Source organism: Canis lupus, chromosome 4 (genome assembly GCF_011100685.1).
Source record: "Canis lupus familiaris isolate Mischka breed German Shepherd chromosome 4, alternate assembly UU_Cfam_GSD_1.0, whole genome shotgun sequence".
In the NCBI taxonomy this organism is placed as follows: domain Eukaryota; kingdom Metazoa; phylum Chordata; class Mammalia; order Carnivora; family Canidae; genus Canis; species Canis lupus.
Window position 1 is genome coordinate 73,537,072 of NC_049225.1, and position 23,566 is coordinate 73,560,637.

At 38.9% G+C, this 23,566-nt stretch overlaps 1 protein-coding gene across 5 annotated transcripts in view; it reads right to left on the reverse strand.

The window, feature by feature from the left end:
• Nucleotides 1–3,642: 3,642 nt before the first annotated feature.
• The window catches only part of IL7R (interleukin 7 receptor), a 37,061-nt gene continuing 17,137 nt past the window's right edge, over nucleotides 3,643–23,566 (reverse strand). For all 5 annotated transcript variants that reach the window (XM_038535329.1, XM_038535328.1, XM_038535331.1 and 2 more), the window contains exons 3-8: nucleotides 18,650–18,807; nucleotides 13,994–14,151; nucleotides 11,843–12,005; nucleotides 10,844–10,937; nucleotides 9,903–9,978; nucleotides 3,643–9,518 (exon numbers count right to left, since the gene is read on the reverse strand). In XM_038535329.1, coding sequence (XP_038391257.1) covers nucleotides 9,018–9,518; nucleotides 9,903–9,978; nucleotides 10,844–10,937; nucleotides 11,843–12,005; nucleotides 13,994–14,151; nucleotides 18,650–18,807 — 1,150 coding nt within the window. In that variant the 3' untranslated portion in view covers nucleotides 3,643–9,017. The remainder of the gene's footprint in view (nucleotides 9,519–9,902; nucleotides 9,979–10,843; nucleotides 10,938–11,842; nucleotides 12,006–13,993; nucleotides 14,152–18,649; nucleotides 18,808–23,566) is intronic.

A 23,566-nucleotide genomic window follows, 5' to 3' on the forward strand; every position in this document is an offset into this window, starting at 1 on the left:
TGGCTGAACCTGTTCTGTTTTGGACCCCTGGAACCAAGCGCTCTCGCACCCTTGGGCTCCCATTACAGTTTCATCTTGTTCCATAGCATCTATCACTGCAATTTGCACACAAGAGGTGCTTGATGAACTGTGGTGGAATTCAGAAATTATTTAAAAGATGGGAGAATAGGGAATCTTGAAGTTCACTGTTGTGTCACCCATAACACAGGGAAGAAATCAGACTATGATTGTAGAACAGCAGACTCTCACCTTTTATTAAGTCAATATCAATGTTATCCTAGAAAAATAAACTTTGTACAAAAAATAGAAGTTTTAATTCCAAATAATAATTATATTGAGAAACATTAGATTCTTTTATTTTTATTATAATAATAAAGTGTATACACTCCCTCCCAAAAAGAAAAGAAGACAAAAATGGTAATTGAAAAGTCTCTTATTTTTATATTCCCATCTATCATTTTATTCTTCTCCTTAATAATAATAAAACATTTTGGATCTTTGTCTTCCAGAGTTTTTTCTAAGCATATTCTAACTCTAATACTCTGTCTCTCTCTATATATATATTTAGAAAAGATAATTTGGGGTACCTGGGTGGCTCAGTTGGTTAAGTGTCTGACTTTTGGTCTCAGCTCAGGTCATGATCTCAGGGTCTGGAAATTGAGCCCTGTGTCGGTATCCATGCTTAGCGAAGAGTCTGCTTGAGATTCTCTCTCCTTTTGCCTTTCCTCTAGCTAGTGCTCTCTCTCTCACTATTTTTCTCTATAAAATCAATCAATAAATCCATCTTTAAAAAAAATGTTTTGTAGTAGACACTTTTGTTTGCTTCTCTAATATACTTTATTTCATTCCTCTCACCCTTGTTTTGGCTAGGTACTCATCTCATCCCCAGGTCCAAAGAGTGAACCATTTTCAAGCCAGTTCGTGTATGGCATTCTCTAGTGACTGTCCTTGGTCCAGGGATGCATACATGACTAGCTGGGTCAATCATGCCAAAGGGAAAAAAAATTAAATGCCATGCTTAGGAGGGAAGTGTGTGTGTGTGTTTTCTCCCACCTGACAGTTCATGTGAGAAATGGCTACATTCATTGCTATTAGATTAAGGGATCAATGAATATTGAAATCCTTCAATTTCCCAATCATTTTTCTTTTCCCAAAGATTCCCCGTACAGTATAGACAAAAGCCATTTCTTTAAGGGATGGAGAGAAGGTATCTGTGCCTACTGCTGTATGGATGGGACAGGAGAACTTTCTCAGATAGGGACATTTGTGTTGTCCTATAAATGTGGCTTCCTATCTGTCTTCAGATCTGACTGAAGGAGGTGCCTTAGTGGCTCAACTCTTTACCCCTTTCCTATCCACATGCTTTACCTCATGTTTCAGACTTCCCACACAAGAGAAAGTATTTCTTCACTCTTTGAGCCTAGCCTTGGCCATTTGACCTGTTTGGCCAATAAGATGAGGTGCAAGTGACAGGTGTGCCAGTTCTGGGCTTAAGCCTCAGAAAGTCATTGTGTTTCTGTTTGTTCTCTTGTGTCTCTACTATGAAAAGAATAGACCTGAGTAGCCTGTTAGTCTCAAGAAAAAGGCAATTCACAGATCATTGTGTTCCCATTTGAACCCAGCATAAGTCAGCTGACTTCCATTCTGTTGCCAATGCTGGAGTCATCCCAGCTGATACTAGTAGAACCACCCAGTGGAACACAACCTGGGTCATTCAACTCCCACACAATGGACAATTTGTGACAATAAATGATGTTTAAATTACCAATATTCTAAATTTTACATACTCAAATGTATCACTCTTTTTTAATGGCTTCTGGGTTTTGTGCCTTTTTTTAGAAATGCTTTTCATATCCAAAGAGTATAAAATGATTTGCCCAAGTCTTCCAGCAAATTTGTTTTCATTTTAAAAATCGTATCTTTGATCTATGTTGATTTATTTTAGAAGTCAGTTAGTACTTCACTCTTTATCTACAAGTGGCTAGTGTATTGTTCTAACCTCTATTAAGTAATCTACCTTTTCTTCACTAATTAATGAAATTTTTGTAAGTACACTGATCTGGACACATAGGTTTTCTAATCTATTCATTGATTGTCAAAAAAAAAAAGAAGAAGAAAAGGAAAAAAAGAAAATCTGAGGATATCTATAATTTCTAGGCAAGTCATTTTACAGCTTTTTGCACTGATAATTATAATTTTGTCATTTCTAAATGTATAATGAACATAGTTTATATTGCGTTTTAAAAATGAGCAAATGTCAAAATCACTCATATAGTTAGTCTTGTCTCAATTCTTTTCTTCTCCAGAATTGTGCAGGTGCTTCTTAAACACATATTTTTCAACATGATATTTAGAACTATAGTGTATGTATATATGTAAATGATATGTAAGGCTACACATCACTTATTAAATATGATTATTTCTGAGCAATGGAATTAGAGAATGAGATCTTTTACTTGTTTCATCATACATGTCTGTCTTTCTTGAATTTGAAGGAACAAATATTAGTTTCTTATTAAATATTCAATGAAGATTTTTTTCCCTTTTAAGGAGATTTTATTTTATTTTATTTTTTTAATAATAAATTTATTTTTTATTGGTGTTCTATTTGCCAACATACAGAATAGCACCCAGTGCTCATCCCGTCAAGTGCCCCCCTCAATGAAGATTTAAAGAAATAATTCAACATATGGAAATATTATAATCAAAGACCTTAATAAAGTTGTTATGTCTCTTAGTGTATTTTTTGCTTGATCCTTTTGAGTTTTCTAGATATGCAATCATTCCTTTTGCCAATATTAATCGTTTAGTTTTCTCCTGTTTAATAATTATGCTTTTTACTTTTTCTCTTCGTCTAATTGCATGTTCTAGATTTCTAGAACAATGTTAAATGTAGTGACAGTGGAATTTCTTGTTTTATCTCTAAATTTAATGGAGTACTTTTAATATTTCACCATTGAGGATGACCCTGGCTTATATTCCACTCTTATTTTACTAAAGTTTTTTTTTTATTAAAAAAACCTAAGCATCACTCAAATCTACACTGTTACTCTCACATTTCAATCCATGAAAGTTTATTGATGGTAAAAAAGGGACTTGACAGCACATTCATCAGTCTCATGGAATAACACTTACTGAATTTTTATCTAATTAAACCAGTTATTCCTTAAACTATAAAAGTAACATTTTACTATTATCCACTTATCACAGTGTCTTTAGCATATTAAAATGCTTTCTGATTATTTGTCCTTTTCGCTTAGTGATTAGTTTGATTCATAGTTTGCAGCAACTAATTTGTCAGAAAAAAAGAAAAAGTCCTTCTCAGTCTCTGTGAATTCTCTTCTCCTCACTGAGAAACCTTTAGCCAGAGTAGAAAGGAACTGACCCTCATAATTTACAGTTGAGAGGTCCACAAGATCAATTCAAGTATTTCTGCAGAATTTGGCATTGGAGTTTTATTTTTCAAACCTCAGGGGCATCTTATGTTGTTTGTTTCACATTTGTTTTCACCAGTTGCTTTGTGAGTATTAACGTATTCCTCTGACCCACCGAGTTTTATGCATCATACTTTCTTTGCCTTAACAGCTGCCTCACTACAAGCTATACACAAATCTCACAAAAATGCCACGAGCCATTAAAATGTAGAAGTTAGATTAGACTTTAATGTGCATCTAAAATAAAAAAATAAGTAAATAAGCAAAATTAAATTCAGACATTCATCAGAGAAATGAAGCTTTGGAAAATTCTCTCCCCTACCCTATTGTTTCCCCATGTCTGTGGTTACAGTGGTTAAGAGTGCAGCTGGGGAGGTAACTGTGGATGGGGAAGGCAACCGACTTCTTACACGTGGCTGCCCAGATGTTCTACTCTCTCAGAGATGCAGTGCCTGCCTCTGAGCATCCCGGCCTGGCATCATTCTATCCTGAATGGTTATGAAGAAAGACACTGACTAATGCAATATCATTCGCTAACATGCTGATTCATTCATTCCACGTTATGATTGAGTGCTGTCTGGATCTTAGGTATTGTGTTTAGCAACAGACATAAATCCCAATAAGTCACAATTGTCTCCACCAGAGTGTAGAAGCCCATAGGGGAGTCAGATTAGGTAGTGACAAATCAACGTGGTGACAGTAGAGGTAAGCACAAGGTGTTATAGGATTCCTCCATAAACCCTGATCACACATGGAATTTATTATGCTGCACCTGATTAAAATCCTCCCAAGTACTCCCACCACTTGAGGACTAAATCAAAACTTCTGAGACTGGCATGTCAAACGCTTAACCACTGGCCCCCACTAACTCTGCCAAGTGCCATATCAGCCTCTGCTCAGCAGACTCTCTGCCTGAGGATGAACCACCTGCTGAAGGAACCCGCACCCTTCATTCTCTCTGTGAGATACACTGACATCTACACTGAGACTTGGCGGCTAGCAGGTTATCCTCTAGAACATTCTGTACTCACCCAGTGAAACTTAAACTCACCCAAGTCAGTCCTGCATGTTCCAGACTTGTTTAGACCAGTTAGACCTGTTATTGTAACCATATTACGAGGCCAATAAAGTACAAGTATGCAAAGAAAGATTGACGTTGATCTATGACAACCTTCAATGGTTTGAAAAAACCTGACAAAGTCACGTTGAAAGAATCTTGCTACCACAGCGTTGAAAACACGATGATATGAGATTAAGCTGGAGAATACCTTTAGAAGTTAGACACTTACACTTAGATTTTCTTTTTTGGGTCTGAAAGTCCTTATCCATCTTAAAGAAAGCAAAACTAGGGAGAAGAGATGATGTGTTGCAGTGTGCTTTAGCAAAGAAAGACAATGTGAAACCACGGTCAACAGCCCACAACCCAAAGGAGTGGCTTTGGCCTTGTTACAAATGAGTGGGGAAAGAACATATAGGCAGATGTTTCTAACTAAAATAAAATGTTCCAGGCAGATATGTATTATTTTTTATGAAAGTGCCCTATGTCTGACAATCAACACTCTACTGTTCTCAACAAGGAGGACAAGGAGACATCACCTTTTGTATGTGTAACTCCCCGAATGTCCTGTGTTCTCACAGATCCGTGACTTTGAGCACACTGTTTCCTTTGCCAAGAAATGTCCTCCACACTCCTTTATCTGGCACATTCCTGCTTACTCTGCACTGCTACATCAAAGTGCGATTTCCTTCACATTACCTCTTCTGGTCTTTTATAATTTTTTTCCCCCGGCCAGCAGCAGAAGCTCATTCATATATTTGGGGACCACCCCACTCTACGAGACACCGCCTCTTACTGTAGGAGATGCGACCGCCAGCTATGTTCTTCTCTGCTCCCCATCGCTTGAGTGCAGGTACCCCAGCTAGGCATAGTTATACCGAACCACTGGCTCCAGCCCCTCCTTTAAATCGGTGGCCAGTGACGTGACGCTGCCAGACATAGCTACCAAATCTGCTCTGGGGTTGGTGGTGGCCGTGGAGGAGGCCGATTTCAGTTCCTGGGGGTGCCAGTGGTAGAGATAAGGGGTGGCTGTGGGAACTCCATGTTTGGTTCTCTGACCCTCTCAGATATCTGGGAGGACTCTAGTAGCCTTTATTAAATTCCTTTTCAGCTCTGAACAGCCTAAATTTGTTACTATTGCTTCAGCTGAGAATCCTGATGACACGTTGCCTTAAAGGCTGTGATATGACACTGTCACTGTTCCTATGTGTCTCTGTCCCCCGGTGACTGTAAGCTGGAAACAGTGCATCTCATCTCTGTAACTCCTATAGCTAGCACAGGACAAAGTAGTGCAAAGCAGATACTCAACAAATTGCTGTTAATTCATTAATTTGTGAATTCACTACTCAATGGATGAATGCATTTCCCATGAACATCCAAATATAAAATAACAGCAAATGACACCAGAATGCTCTCAGTGGCTAAGGAGAACTGTGGCCCATTTTGTCCCTATTCCTCACGGAAGACAAGTACAAGCACAGAGAATTCCATAGCGTTTAATTAAATATGAGATGATCACACACATTGGATACTTATACACTTAGCAGCTCTGCAAAATGTTTGTAATGCACATGGGAGGTACAAATCAGAGACCCTTCACTGTAGTGAACGATTGAGAGTTTTTAAAATAACCCCAAAGAAAAACCACTGAGCTGACAAATGCCATCTGACCTGTACCATTCCAGTTGTCTTACCACATGTTCTCATCACCTTCCTGGCCAGCTCTGTCTTGTAGCCCTTCCAGAAGTGCTATGAAAACACAAGTATACACATCTGAAATAGCTTATACTTGGCTTTTCTGAAGCAAGTTTCCATGGAAACCAGAATGACAGGAGAGGCAAAGGTTAGTGGAAAATCAGGCAAATAAGCCAGGGCTCCCTAGATCCAGCCAGGACTGTTTAATCGACCAAATGAGCTGCCTGCTTAACAGTTTTCATTTCATGCTATATAGAACTAGCAGTTTCCATCTCTGACTTATGCATGGGCTCTCACCAGCTTTTCTTTCTTCATGAAATCCAAAAGGAGGTCGGTCAGAACAAACTTGTAATCTGACATTATATGTTGTCCCTGAGTAGAACATCACGCGTTAGCAGCAGTTCCGATTATGAGTATAGTACATGGACTTTAAATCCCTCCAGTAACAGACAGACATTCACACATGAAATTCAAATGATAATCTGTGCCCAACAATCCCGAAACACGGGATTTTAGAGCTAGAGTCTTCCTCAAGACTTACCCCCTCATTTTTTTGAGAGACTGTCTACTGTTACAGGGAAATAAACTTAATGCCTTCCAGTCCTGACTTCACACTTAAGGCTGAGTAACTTATTTGTCCTCTCTGTGCCCAACTTTTCCGTAAACGAAAGCTAACAATGACACAGAAGGTACAGGACCAGGTTGGCATGAGGTTTCCTAGGATAACCTCCTCTTTGAGACCCGGTTCCCATTTCTACAAAAGGTAAAGAACACACGTCCGGCTGGTGGAAAGGTCTTCTGCTGCTGACACGCCAGGCCGATTCTGCTTTTCCTCTGGGTAGACGTGTATCCCTTTTTTGGCATCTCTCCTGATTGTCTTCAACAGGGCACTTGGAAATGCCTCTATTATAGCACTTCGTGTTACTATGGTCATTTGTTTATGAAGCTGCCACCCACCCTCATTAGATTTTCTACTTTATGAGGCCCCCAGCTTTATTTGTCTTAGATCCCCTGCACCCAACCCTGCGGTTGGTACGTGGGAGGCTTTCCATAAATACTTGTCAAGGGAAAAAAAAGGGATAATGCTTATGGAAATGCTTTGAAAATCACAAAAGCACTAAGCAAATCTAAAAGAATGTGAGATTATATTCATCACTATTGATTCAGAGAAAAGGATTTGGAAAATACAATGCCCGACGAAGAATAAATGATCTTATTATCATTAGACCTCTAAGCCAACAGTTAAGATCTGTTCTACAAAATCTAAAACCCCCTTCACAGATATCACAAAACAAAACAAACAAGAAAATTAAAAACACTTCGCCGCCCCCCCCTCAACAAACTAAAACCAGAACAAAAAGATACAAAATATCAACAACAACAACAACAACAGTGACAAACTCCTGAACAAAACAAAACCCAACCCTGGACCTATGCCCTTCATGTCTTCCTGTGCCTTGGCTGCCCTGTGTGGTTCTGCATGTACCCAGGGGCGGGGGGCCTGCGGTAGAGGCCTCGGCTGCACTGTCCTCGGTTGCAATTGCTCAGCTATCTTGACTTGGTTCTTGGTTTGAGATAGTCACTAGGAATTCACCTAGACCAAGAAATGCAAGAGGATGCATGTCAAATCTTCCTTATCTTTAAGAACATGGCCATAGTCAGCTCACTCACTGCATGTGCGTGTAGGTCTTCTCCCCGAAGCTTGTGGCCACATCCATGGCCATCACACTCAGGACGGTTTGTAGACACATTTGGGTTGGGGCAATCTCTACACACATAGAAAGGTTATTTTGGGCTCATTGCTCAAATGCACCTGAGTCCAGAGCTGGCAACAGTCTCTTCTATTATCGATGGATGTAGCTGGGTGGTGGTAGCAAGAGAATCATACTCTTGATAACTAACTAGAAATTCTGGGCTTCTCCTTTTTCAGAAAAACAAAATCAAATGGGATTGGTGAGTTTTTCTTGCCTTCTTCAGTTTTCATAGATGTGGCTGGCCATGGTAGTTTGCACACTGTGTGACCCCTTCTTTCTCTTAGCCTTTTTAGTTTAGTGGTCATATCTCTGTGTGTCTGGGACACTCCTGGCTTACGCTGCTTGTCCTGGAGTATGTATAACTTCCCTTTTCATTTTCAAAAGCTGCCCAGTTTGGACAATAAATTCTATAGTCATCTCTTTTTTTTTTTGTCATCTCATTTGTTATTAGTGAGGTCTGGCACTTGAGAATGTGACCATCCCTAGTCAAGGTGGAGGCACATGGCTCAGTTGGTGGCATCAGGTGGGTGGGGCACAGTTAGACTCCTGGCCATCAAACAAAGCTGAGTGGGGGCAAAATGGACAAGTTACTTAACACCTCTAAGCGTCAGTTTCATCATCTATTAATGGATAGAATAATAATAATAACAACAATAATTGTGCCAATGGCCCAGGATCACCATGAGGATGCAGAGAGACAAGCTGTAGAGAGCATAGAACACACAGTGAGTCCTAATAATGGTAGCTATCATCCCTGTTCTACTTCCTTCTGTCTTCCCTTGCCCTCTTCCTGACTTCTGTTCCCCACTTTCCTCTCCTCCACCCTTTCACTCTTTCCTGCTTTTTTTTTCCTTTCTGAAATAATGGAATAATTTGGGTTGTCTGAAGCAGAGTGCTCCTGCCTTAAGCCAGATGCCCCTGGGTTGGGGAGGAGTGGTCCAAGCTATGTTTGAGAATCCTATAGATTATATGGAGTGCTTGCATTAATTTCATTTTCTTTGTGCTGCAAGGGAGAGTAGGTAAGGGCCCTGTCATCTTTGTCAGTCATCATGGTTCCAGTCCTGCACTTCTGTCAATTCACTGGTTTTGGTAGAAGCTGGACATGGTGACATATGCTTCTTCCTGACTTGATCCCAGAGAAGTGAGCACAGGCTGTCCCTGGGCAGCTGGGTTCGGTGTCAGGATTCCTGATTGGAAAGGAAATGGAGTGGGCACCGTGCCGCTTGTAGTTCCAGGGCCAAGCAGTAGACCCTGGTACACATGGGGCCCATTCTTGCCACCTTCCCTGCAGTCTGCGGACCTGGAAGAGGGGAGTGCAAGGGCCTCAAACATACTGACATTCCCGGCCAGGCATCCGAAAGGTGGATCTCCTCTGAAAGTTTTTGGGGTGATGACTGCATGCTCAGGTGGCCAAGTAGGGCCCTGCAAGCCCCCTCCAAGCCTCTGCTTTTCAGACTCGTCTAGCTGTGGAGAAGTGTCTTGCAGAAAGCTTTCTGCTTCATCTCTAGCTTGAATGCCATCCACCTTATGAATCTGGCAGTCCAGGAAACTTTCAGGATTGAAACTCACATTCAAATTCTGCACCAAAGAAGAGAGAAGGCATTGAGAGTGCTCCAAAGAGACACCAGCAAAGGTTCACGTTAGGGAAGGATGTAAAGAACTTTCTGACAGGGGTTTATCAGAGAATGTTGGAAAATTACCCACATGTTCTAGTTGACTCTGCCAGAGTCTGAATGATACTGGCCCTGCCCTCCAGCCCTGGGGAATCCTGGGAGACTTCTGAGGCTTGTATCTCATTTAGTTGCCCCTCTAGGCAGCTCCAGCCAGGATCTCATGAGGGACCCTAGTCATGGGATGCACAAAAGACCAAAACTTGTGGTTCAGCTCTTTCCTATCCTGCACTACCATTGTTGCCTACTGGGATGCCCCCAGCATTGTGATAGAAGCCCCAGAAGCACTCACCTTTTTTGGTTTTTTACACAGTTGTTCCAGAGTCTTCTTATGATCAGGAAGACTGGGCCACACCATAGGCTTAATTCTGAAAGAAGAGGACATCGAGAGAGAGGAAATGAATGGTCTTTTCACTCATTCTGAGCCAAAAATCAGAAGAGCACATTTCTAGTCTTGGCTCTGCCACAACTAGGGGGATGACCTTGGACAAGTGATTTGCCTTCCCTGGGCCTCGGGTGTCCTATCAATTCACTGAGGGATCACTGTCCATGATCTCTATGAACACCTCTGGGAGAGATCGCCGGAGACGAGGAACAGTGAGGTTTGGCAATGGCTTAGCTATGAAACCAACATTTGCCCTATTCATCTCATCCTGATAGAGGTGTTGTCAACTTATTCCTTCTCTCTAGTAGCAGCAACTCTTCTGCTCTGATTTTGGTGGAAGTGAGGGATATTTTTTAAATCACGTGAGGAAATTGCTTTAAGGTGTCCCTTTTCAAATTGGAATATATCTGTGTTGTGGGCATCTTCCTAGAACATTAATAACTTGATGGTATATGTCAAGAACATCATTTTTAGCATGAAGCAAGCATGGATCTGTCATGGGGTAGAATGCAAAAGTCCCACGAATCCATGTGCTGAAATTCAAGACTTCAAATACATTCTGCATTTTTCCTGGGTACCCTTTGTTTAGTGACTTAGGACAATTTTATTATTTCTGGAAGCTTGGTTACTATTCCTTTAGGATAAAAAGTTTGCCCTATATCCATTTACATATTTTCACCCATTAGGAATTGTGAAAATTCACCAGTGTTTAGGGTGGGGAGGAATATGGGCACTGCAATTCCTGAAATGCCTTATTCTCCTTTGTAGTTTTCACATCAATAAATAGGGTTAGAGCTCCAACTCTCTGGGACCCCCTGTAACTAACGTCCTGATTACTTAAAGCTCACCTTTTTTTCCATAATGCAAAGGCCAAGATGACCATCAGAGTCACAGAGAAGAAACTCAGGATGCTAATAGTTAGTAAAACAGGATCCATCCGCCCTGGAACGGCAAGGACAGAACTTGGTGAGCAATCATGAACCATGCAGTAGGGGAGGCTTTCAGGGTGCTTTGAGTTTGTTTAGTGACTTAGGACAATTTTATTATTTCTTCAAAGTTGCTCTCCAGTGAACAGGATGATGTACCAGCCTTATGCACTAGGAATTTTGGCTTCAGTAAGTGGCACTGAATTGGGTGACCGGGTCTAGAACATCTGTCACTTGAGATACGAAGGTGACCAGGCATCAAAGATAGCAGCAGTCTCTCCCCAACTCCCACCACCAAGAGAAGGAGGCCCAGTAGGGGACTGGTGAAACTGAGGCTCCAGGCTGCAGGCTCAGCAATTTCCAGTCTGAGAAAGGGAGGCTGGGATGACAGAATGGTCCCCTCATACCTCAAAGAGAGGGTATAGGTGCCATGGTTTGGTTCCTCGGGGGCCTGCCTGAGCCATGTTCTTTGGTTCTCTGACCATTCTCCTACACCACATGGATATCTTTGTTATTCTGAGAAAGGAGCCATGGAAGAGCAGCACTCGCTTGCCCATCTTCCATCACCAAAGGTGCTCCCTGGAGGGGCTTTACAGAGACCAGCCATCGGGATTCCATTCTTAATTGGTAGAGTAGGGGTAGTAGGTAGGGCTTTTGTTCAGAATTAGTAGCAGTTCCCAAGAGCAGCTGGGTCAGTAGAGTCACTGATGCTACCAGAAGGGTCATTTGATCAATGACCAAGGGCCCTGTTCCACCACTTCCTTGTTCCTCACCAAAGGGGCAAAGATGGCAAGTCATTCTTCAAAGACAGCATAAGGATGCCCTCAGAGGAGTCCTAACTTGTGGGTTCATTTAATTTCTCTGCCTCTGACTCTTACTCACACACTTTGACACGCGAAGCACTCTGTGGTCACTTCCCACCTGTGATCTCTGGAGTTCTAAAGTGGAAGCTTGGACTCCATTCACTCCAGAAGCCTTGGAAATAGTTGGCGTTAGGGATGGACCGGACTTTAATCTCATACATTGCATCAGGTTGTAGCTTTCTCTGTAGGAGTGTCAGCTTTGTACTGGATAAGTTAACACACTAAAGAGCAAAACATGGCATTACATTTTTAGGATTGAAAAAGAAGTCCTGCCCAGATCCCTCAAATCATTTCAAATTGAATGCCCTTGGTCATATGGGTACTCTCATTAAGAAAGGAGTCATGAAGTGTGAGCTTCTAAATGATGCTACCAGTGGCCAAGCAGGGCAACAGTACCATGGTTCTTTGTTCAGGTGAGCTGGACTCTCCCACTCCAGGAGATTATAAATCACTCCCAGGCTCCCACCTTCCTTTCTACACTTCAGTTTTCTCCTCCCTTTCACCCCTTCCACATTCCAACGGGAAATAAAAGGGAATGGTAAGGTTAGTGAGCAGGAATAATTTCTCTCTAGAAAGATCCCATTCTACATTGCAGATAGCAATATAGAGGCTACAGTACCTTCAAAAATGTGTATTATTCTTAAGGGAAAAAAAGCATCTTTCAGTTTGAGGGGTAAAAAGTTGATATTCCATTGTTATTTACATTTGTAACAATGGAATGACTTATTCAATTATTAGTTTTCATATATTTATTGAATTTATGTATTTATTTTATGAGACATTTCCAAGTTTCTTAATTTTTCTGTTGTTACATTTATCCTTTCCTTAATGATTTATAAGACCTTTTTATAGATGAAAGATATTAACCATCCACACCATCTGTCCTTGTATGTGTGGCAATTTAATCCTAATTTCTAATTTGCCTTATGACTTTATTATGTAGGCTGACATTTATAAGCCTTTATTTTTATGTAGCCATCTTTTTTTTACTGCTTTTATGCTTAGAATATTCTTCTTCATCTCAAGATTATATAGACATTTACATATATTTTTCTACCTTTTTTAGAGTTTCACTTTTAAATAATTTCCTTAAATTATTATTTTTTTTTGGAGCAAGTTACGCATTTAATTTAGTTTATTTCCACAAGCAGTAAACTGACTGTCCTGATACCATTTTAAAAATCCTTCTTCTCTTCACTATAGTTGCTTTTCCATTGGAGCAATTTTCAGATGAAGACTCAGGAGGGCAGGATCAAACTAACCTAGTTTTTGTGGTGGGTGGGTAGAAAGAGGGAGAGGCTGTTTGGGACAGACATTACACATAATCTAAGTACTGTAGAGAAGCACGCTCTGAACAGAGAAGGCTAATCCTGGCCTGAGCAAAGAGATCAGTATGGATGAGTAGACACTCTTTTCACCTTGAGAAGAAGTCATCATCTGGTTTTTGCCCAAGTGGTACAAAAAGGACAGAAGTTAAGCCAGTAGGCTCAGAGGAACCTGAAAAATCTGGGATACTCTACTTTTCTTCCCATCTTTTCCCCAAGACAGATTTCAGGGACAGTCAGACCATTCCGATGACAGGACTCATGGAGTCTAAATAATACTTCAGATTATGATACAAATGAAGGTTGTTACTTCAAGGATGAAGAACTCAGGTTTTTAGAAAAAAAAAAAAAAGAACATGAAGAAAAATATTCCATCTACCTCCATACTTTAAGCTGCTTCCACAACTCCCATGGACCAAATTCTCCCTATGACTTGTTCATGGTTTTTGCCTGATTTGGCTTGAGAGTTGTGTACTTTTTGAGACCCCCCAAATAAAGAGGATTTATTTGGTCTTAATCTATACTGTGAGTTCAACAACCTAATTTAGAGATATTATAAAGACAAAACAAAGAGCAAGAAAAAACATGAGAGCTAGAATGGGATGGTCCAGGGAAGATCTAGGTTTTGTGAAACCTGAAACTTTTATACTTTGTGGAGCTTCTCTCAGTAAAGGGTATATTTTGAACACAGAATTGCTAGGGGCCCTCCCCAGGTAAATGTACCTCTGGAACAATAAAATTTGTGACATTAAGAAGTTTTTATTTTAGAGTTTTATGTAAGTATTTTATAATTTTATGTATTTTATATAAATTTATTTATTAAGTATATTTCTACATACATCTTTATGAATCTTATAATGGATAAAGGTCATTAATCTACATACCGTCCAGTCATTTTCATTTTTTTCTTGGCGATAGGCTACCTCATGCACTAATTCTTTTACATACTTCTTTTGTAAGTGAGATGTGTTAAATGTCACCAGAAAGTCATTCGCTCCCTCTCGATAGATGACTCTTACATCAAAAGGAGCCTCAGGTTTAACTAGAAAGGAAAAAGAAAGGAGGTCAGTCAATAGGGCAGTGAAGAATATAATTATACTTTTTAAAGTTCATCTATTCTGAAAAATCACATTCTTTTTCTGGGTCAGTAACTGGGCAGCAGTTCAGAAAACCATTTCTTCTTCTTCCTGGTTCAAAGCCTGAGTACACTTTCCAGCCTCTCTGGCTGTGGGTGTGTGGCCTTGTGAGCAGTGTGGGTGGAAGTGATGTGTACCACCTCCCATCCTGGCTCAGAAACCTTACATGTATGACCCTATGCTTATTCCCTTTCCACCACTTGGAGTCACATGTTGAAGACAATGGAACCCCAAGATGAAAGAACTCTGAACGTTGCTTGGAGGAGCACCACCCACAGATTAGAAATAACCATTTTGGCCCTCATGTGAGCAAGAAATAAACTTACTGTGTTTGAGACATCGTATGTTTTAGGGCTTATTTGTTATAGCAGTTAGTGCTAATTCTACACTAAAACACATTCTCTTTGCCTTTTAAATACTAGAGAACTTGCTACTAACTAGGAGTATGTAAACTTTGAACCCTCCAATGAAATCAGGTTGTAAGGTGGGAGCCTTGTACCTCACCTCAGCTATGCAGAAGTTGAGGGTCTGCATCCTGGCCCTAAGCTCATAGCTTCCAGTGTGACTTCAGTCTAGTACATAATAGTTTTAAATTCTTCTCTGGTCTCTGCCTTCTGCCTGCCTGTCATGTAAAGTTCTTCTTAAGATTCCATGCACCGAGTATAAAATGCTATTGGAAGGAGATAGGTTTTATTTCAGGCAGAAATCAACCCTGAGAGAGGTACTAAATTCCTTGAAAAGCGTGCATGTCAGGCAGCCTCCCTATCATTGACCAGGGGCTTTCCTGTCTTGGGTTCTTAGCTGCTTTATCACCAAAGCCTGGGATGTTCATTTTCTAAAGATGGAACAGCCACGTTTTTGCATGGCTGATCTCAGGCAGAGGTGGGGAGCACATAGGCTAAAATCTAATCTAAACCTATTAATGACATTAGTATGTGTTCATCAAATTATTACTCTGTGGACTGAGCTGGATTCTAAGCTATCTGAGTTGGGCTTTAGCCTTGACTTGCCGACCCGGTGAAGTGAATTCATGTGATGGAGTTTGGCTCACTTATTGTAGTCACTTGTTCATAGCAGTAACCGCCTAAGTTTTTCCTGCATTGCCCCAGAGATCCTGAAAAAGAGGAAGTGTCTCCTTCTTCGCCCTTCGATGTCTTGTAAAAGAGGAAGTTTATCCTTTTCTACTCTTAGATGTACTACAGAAAGGGAAGGTGCCCTGGGGGAGCAAGGGGAAAGGGGGTTGGGTATAGAGAAACAGATCAACAGAGAATACTGTCAACCCTTCACACATGCCAAGCCAGTTTCTACCCTTCATTCAAGGGAATAATTGAGATTTACACTCTCAATGAAACTCTGACACTGAATTCCTTGCCTCATCCTCATCTCCCAAGGACTTCCAATAATGGAAGAATTAAGTGAAAAACAGACTGATATTGATTATATACCTACTAAGCACCACGTGCTTTACTTACACAAGCTTCCACCAACAGTCCCTTATTACTACTATACTAATGAGGAAACTGAGTCAGAGAGGTTAAGTTCAGGCTCCTATAAAATGGTTTGATAGTATTTAATTCTAATTCTGTCCAATTCTGAGGCTAACTCTTCTTTATTTAGCTTTTGTTTCTGTGCTCCATTATGTCATACTGGCTTGTCCAGGTCTGTCTCTGGCCCAGAGGGTGTCTTTGAGCACATTAGAAGAAGTTGCTCATTCCTCAAGCAAAATTTTTATAAGTTAATTTATTCTGGAAACAATCTGAACAATTATACAGATTCACCCCACCAAGACAAATGGGAAGTGAGGAAGCTTCCCCTCTAGCTTTATCAGAGGGCCCACACCTGAAGAAGGGAAAGTGAGGGCCAGATGCTTACAGGGGTCTTGGGCTCAATCAGGGGCTTCCAGGTTAAATTCAATTAAATGATAGTTCTGCCAATGAAATGTCACTTAAGTATCAGAAGAAGGTTCTACCAGCGACATGCCTCTACTATCTCTTATCCTGCTTGCTCATGGGTGCTTTCCAAAGCTCTAAGAGGCTCGCAGCACTCAGTTCATGGGGCCCCATGCTACCAGGTGTGAACACAACTGCTTTTCTTCCTTGGCTCCTCAGATGTGGCTTGTTAGGTTTGCTTCTGCTGGGGCATAGAAAATGGGCCTCTGAGAGCAGTAGGTATGATCTGGGGATTCAGATGGACAGGGTGCTACCTGGAGCATTGAGTATTCACTTGCTCACTCTTTAAAATGCCAGGAGTCTGTCAGAGGACTGAGAATTTCTACCCTCTCTACTTGCTCTCAGAGAAGTGAATATATTGAAATTCCAGTGGTAAACCTTTAGATACGGTGCTCTTGTGCAGTGCACTAACTGGCCATCCATCTATGATGGCCGAGTCTACAAATGACAAAACCCAGGTTGTTTGTGTCCCATACTCAGAATTACCTTGTCATCTCCTTCTTAGCACTCACAGAGGTTGTGGCCTATGTTGCTGTGTGTCCAACATGTACAACCCTCTGTGCAATGTCTCTTTTTCACTATCTTTGCCTTCTTACAGGATGATTATTCACAGATGGAACTTTTGCTTTTACTCTTTATTTTACCAATTTAGTGAAGCAAAGCTGAGATAGACTCAAAGCTTCTCACCGCCTTGTTGTCACTAATGGGTACTGCTTTTTTATCTCTAATCTTTTTGGGTGCTGAAGAGGGGGTTGAGAGTGGGCAGAGGGAGTGAGCTATAGTATTTAAAACCAGCAAAAGAATGCATCTCTTCAATCCCTTTGGCCAATGTCCCCCCTATGTATATTGTTTCATCTGTAAATCTCCATAGGTAGAATAAATATGGGTAGTTATTAATCTATTGCCCTGATGCATTGTGATTGGCTTAGATATTCTCCTATAGGAGTCTCTCTGAGGCTTTGAAAAGAACTTTATTCACCCCAGGGTCATAATCTGTAAGAAATGGGAAAAACTTTCTTGTGTCTATATTCTCAATCTTTCTGATTAACCTTTGATTTACTTGCCTAGTAACCAAATGGTGAATTGGTAATTAATATTAACTTATAACAAGGTAATTGAATGGATTTACTAATTTATATTATTATGTATATGGTTATTATGTAGAGCCAAAGGACACAGGTAGATGAGTTTACCAATTAAGATCATAATTTTATTTGAAATATAATTGTTATATCTTTTCTTGGCTGTGTAATATGAATATCCTAGGCCAAATAAGATTGACTATGCTCACTTCTCAATAATAAGTCTCTTAGGAAGAAGTAATTTCATGTGTCAGCTTGGCTAGGCTGTGTGCTCATTTGTTTGGTCAAACACTAGTCTACAGGTATATTTTTTTAAGACTTGAATATTTAACTCAGTATACTTTGAGTAAAACAAGATTATTCTCCATAATGGTGCTCCTCATGCAATCAGATGAAGGCTTTAAAAGCAAAGACTGAGGGTGCTGTGCTGGCTCAGTCAGAAGATCATGCCACTCTTGATCTTCAGGTTATGGGTTCAAGCCCCAAATTGCATGTAGAGATTACTTAAATAAATAAATAAACTTAAAAAAAAAACAGCAAAGATTGAGATCTCCTGAAAAGATACAATTTTGTTTCAAGATTGCAATATACAAACCCTGCTTGAGGTTCCAGACTGTGGCCTTTCCCTGCGTGATTTGGACTCAAGACTGTGATATCCAGTCTTATCTGAATGCCTACCATTCTGGCTTGCCTACAGATTTCAGACTTGCCAGCCCCCATAATAATGTGAGCAATTCTTTAAAATGAACCTCTTTCATATCTCTATCTACATCTCTATTCATTCTATCTATCTATCTATCTATCTATCATCTATCTATCATCTATCACCTATCTATGTCTTATATTGGTTCTGTTTGCTCTGGAGAACTCTAATACAGAAGTCATATTTACTTTTCAAAATAACTTGATAATTTAACTAAACACACTCAGAATATGGTGGATATATGGGAAGAAGACTACAAGGAATTCAGGAGAGGGTAAGATGAGGATGGATGGAAAGGACATATGTTGGTGGATAACAGAGGCCTATCTCCAGCGAGACTTCACACAGATGAACTCTTCCTGTAATTACTATCCTTCATAGCTGTTTTTTATTTTTTATTTATTTATTTTATTTATTTTTTATTTTTATTTTTAATTTTTTCACAGCTGAGTTTGAAGACCCTCAGAATTCTCTGATAGTAAGAATTAGTGGCATGTGTTTCATGACTTTGATTTATTTAACAAATTCCTTCCATTAGGGAATTTGTTCTTCCCTATTGAAAATAGCTTTCATCATTTGTCTACTTTTAACATGCAGAAGGTCCAGAGATAATCAGTGTCTTCATATATCCCTAAATGGCAAATATACTCCCATATAAAAAACTTCTTACCTATCCGGACTATGTTCAATTTCTTGGAAGTTATATTCTTTCCTTCAAGCTTCACATATATTTCACTGTCTCCAATGAGTAAGAATTTCTTTGTCTTGATGAAATACATCTCTTGCAGTTTATTAAAAGTCAGACATTTTACATTCAAAAGAGCTCCACTGTAGAAACAAAAAGGGAATCTATCTTAATTCAAGTAGGAGTTTCTGTATATAATGGAATAGCATTGCATGTACATTTCAGTTGTATGGCTTCAGCTGTGTCTATAGGTATGCGGATGGGTAGGTGCTTGAGAGAGAGGGAGAGAAAGAGAGAGAGAGAATTAAATAAGGTGGCTTCTTGCTACCATCATACCTAGTGATAATATATTTAGGCATTAGATGCAACAGTCAAAGCATGTTCATGAAAAAGATGGAAAATTCCTATTTTTAAATAATTGATCATCAAAAAACAAATACTCTGTTTAGGTGAGAAGGTAATTGCTCTTTTTGATGTCCTGCAGAAATAAACTGAGGAAATAAAACCTGTAAAGAAATACTGACCCCAAAAAAGTTAAAGAAAATGATACAATATCCAAAGGATTATATACATTAAATTCTAAGGTAATTTTGACTGTACTCCATTTTTACCTCATCAATGGACTTTAAAAGCAACACTTCTTCCCATGTTTCCTAGCTTAACATGCGACAACAATGCTCTAGAAATTGAGTTTTGTCACTTCTGTGACTTCCTCTTCCCAATTAGGATCAAGCTTTCAGGACACTGAGGAAGAGAGATTATTGCCTACTGTACAACTAACATCAAAAGCTCCCCATTGTGCTATTCAAAATAAAAAGTATAACTTTGAGTTCCAGTAATAGCAGAACAACTTATATCATACTAGCCTTCCAATATATAACTATCATGAACCTTGGACAAGCTATTTTTGAAAATCTATTTAAAAGCTTCAGTAACCAAAAGTATGCCAAAACAAGAGGGAATTTTATCCCTTGGTAAACAGGTGGTTGAGATCCTTGTTTCTGCTTTTTTCTTTTTCTTTGTTTGATGACATTCCTTGGGTCACACTGTGGTAGACATTTAGAATCTGATGGAGAGTCACCGTTTTATTGTATTTAGAAGTTAGAGGACTGCTTGCATGAATGGATATTTTTAATGGGAAGCAGCCTAGAAATGAGGAAGCTATGGGGATGGAAGACACCAGATCTGTATATAAACTATGCTCACGTCATTATGTGTCCTTTTAATTGTCAAGTGAGGAAGAGACTCTAAGGAAACCATGGGTTAGCAATAGCTAGATGGCTCTAGCAAGAACTGAGCTAAGATTTTAGGTGCTGTCTCAAAAAAAAAAAAAAAAAAGAATTCGAAGATGAATCCAGTCCTGTTAACCAACTAAAAGAGCTAAAACTAACACTCAGCAGAGGAAGTTAACAGAATGCAGAAAACCTATTAACAATGGTGTCTTTCCTTTTTTAAAAAAAAATATTTATTTATGAGAAACACACAGAGAGAGAAAGGCAGAGACACAGGCAGAGGGAGAAGCATGCAGGGAGCCTGATGTAGGACTCAATCCTAGGACTTCGGATCACATCCTGTGCCAAAGGCAGATGCTCAACCACTGGGCCACCCAGGTGCCCCCCAATAGTGTCTTTCCTGTAATCAAAAGCTACTACAATGACTAAAAAAGAAAAATGAGACCCAGAGACAAGACAAAAAGTAGTCAGTGTAAACTGACCCTAAAGTAACCAGACATTGGAATTAGTGGAAAAGAACTTTAAAGCAGCTTTTGTAAATATGTTCAAGGGCTAAACAAAGAATATGGCCATAATGACTGAGTAGATGCGTAATGTTAGTGGGAAGTGTAAACTGTAAAAGATGAAAATACTGTAACTGACAAGTAAATCTAAAATTCGTAAAAATGCACCGACTGTATTGGATGAGCTTAATGGCAGATTGGAAATGGCAGAGAAAAGGGTCAATAAACTTGGAGACAGAGCCCATAGCAAGTTTTCAGTCTGAGATAACAGAAATTCTTAGTGACCTATAGGATGATGTCAAGGGGATAAATAAATATATAATTAGAGTTCCAGAACAAGAAAAGATAAAGCACCTGGATGAAAAAAAATAGATACAAAATAATGGATCCAAATTTCCCAAATCTAACAAAAATGTCTTTTTTAAGTTTAAGAATCTCAGCCAATCCAAGCAGGATCAATCCAAAGAAAACCATACCAAGGCACATTACAGTCAAATCACTGGAAAATAAAAGCAAATAGAAAATTTTAAAAGTATCTAGGGAAAAATATCACTTTTGATCAGAAATTATGGGAACCAGAAGACACTGGAATAATATCTTTAAAACTCTGAAAGAGAGAAAGAAAATATGTCCACTTTGAATTCTTATATGCACAAAATATTCTTCAATAATGAAGGCTAAGTGAAGATATTTCCAGATAAATAAAAATTGAGATGATTTTTCTATAAACTTCTTTAGACCAGAGGGAAATGATACCAGATGGAATTGCAGATCTACAGGAAGCAACTAGGTGTACCAGAAATGGTATACTTTGGTAAATGTTAAAGACCTATATTTCCTTCCTTTAAATTCTTTAAAGATAACTGATTGCTTAAAACAAATATTACAACATTACTGTAGCACTTATAGTGTATAGTAGATGTACAAATAGAAAACAGTAGTGCATAAGATAGGATGTGATAAGTGGAATTATACTGTTGCAAGTTTCTTATATTTTGTATATGAAATAGTACAATATTAACTCTAAGTAAACTATGCTAAGGTTGAATATTGTAACTGTTAGAACAATCACTGAGAAAAAGGTATTGCCCAAAAGTACAAATAAGGAAGAAGCTGAATATCTCAATAGCTCTATTTCTTTCAGAGGATTTGCATTAATTATCAACAAACTTCCCTACTAAGGAAACTCTATGCCAGATGGTTCTATGCTGGTGAATTCTATAAAATATATAAGAAATAGTGACAATTCTACACAAATTACTCTGGAAAACAGAATAGATAAACTCTTTCCAATTTGCTTTATGAAGTTAGCTCGATCCTGGTACCAAAAGCTGGCAAAATATTACAGAAAAGACATTCACAGATAAATGTCCTCCTAGAATATATATGCAAATTTCCTCAAGAAAATATTAACACATTGATGGTAATACTATGAGAAAGTAGGACATGTCCCAGGAAATCAAGGTAGATTCAGCAATCAAAGATCAATCTTACAATTCACCATATTGCCAGAACAAAAGGCATAAATAATCTGATTGTGTTAAGTAACGCAGATAGACAATGACAAAATTCAATATCCACTTATGATAAAAACTCTCAGCAGATGATTAATAGAAAAACACTACCTCAGCCTGATAAAGGAAATTTACAAAGAGACTACAGTTAATATTACATTTAGTAGTGAAATTGTGAACATTTTCCCCCTACAATAAGGACAAAACAGGAATATCCACTTTCACCATTTTTATTTACTGGAGATTCTAGCCAGTGCACAAGGCAAGAGGAACAAACAAACAAAAGGACACCCCGTTTGGAAACGAAATAAAAAAGCCTTTCTTTATGTACAGTCAATGTTGTATAGATTCTCCAACACAATTACAGGAACTAGCAGGGTGAATTCATCAAGGGCAGAATATACTATAGGATAGTATCAAACAATTAGAAAATAATTTTTAAAAACAACAGTTCCATTTATGATAACAACAAAAACATAAAATGCTTAGAGATAAGATTAATAAAGAATATTCAGGGCAGCCCAGGTGACTCAGCATTTAGTGCCGCCTTCGGCCCAGGGCATGATCCTGGAGACCGGGATCGAGTCCCACATCGGGCTCCCTGCATGGAGCCTGCTTCTCCCTCTGCCTATGTCTCTGCCTCTCTCTCTCTCTCTCTCTCATGAATAAATAAGTAAAGTCTTTTTAAAACAAAAAGAATATTCAAGGCCTTTGCAATGGAAATGATAAAACATTCCTTAGAGTTATTAAAGGAGATCTAATAAACAAAGAGGCACATTCATGGATTAGTAAATTTAGTAGTGAGAAGATAGCAATTTTTCCCAACCTGGTGTATATAATATTAATCAAAATCTCAGCAGGATTTAAAAATAATGACAAGCTGATTCTAAAATTCATGTGGAAATACAAAGAACTCAGGATGGCCAAAACAACATTGAAAAAGTAGAACAAATATGGAAGATTCAGGGCTGCTGATTTCAAATTTACTGTAAAGTGATGATAGGCCACTTTAGCACTAGCATAAAAATAGATAAATTGATCAATAGAAAGTATAGGGTTCAGAAATAGACTCTCACATAGAAAGTTAACTGATTTTCAATACAAGTGCCTTATCAATTCAGTGGAAAAGAGAAAACTTTTTCAGCAAACTGTCCTAGAACAACTGAATAAATATATGGAAAATATGAACCTTAATCTCAAGCAAAATTAATTAGATATGAATTATAGATTTAAATGTAAAGGCTCAAACTATAAAATATGTAGAAGAAAATACAGGAAAATATGTTTCTGACTTTGAGAGTGGACAAAGATAGCAATGACACACACAAAAATTAAACATAAAAGAGAAAAAAAGACACATTGAACTTTCATCAAAATGAAAACTTCCTCCCCATTAAAATATACCATTAAGAAAATGAAATGGCAAGCTATACACTGGCAGAAAATAGCTGTAACGCATATATCTGACAAAGGAATTGTAGCCAGAACATATAATGAATCCATACCCATCAACAATAAAAGGATAAATAACTAAATAAAAAAGACAAAAGGCTTTAACAGACACCTGCCACAAAAAGACATACAAATAGCCAGCAAATACTCAAAAAGATGGTCAACATTATTTGCTATTTGAGAAACAAAAGAGAAACCATG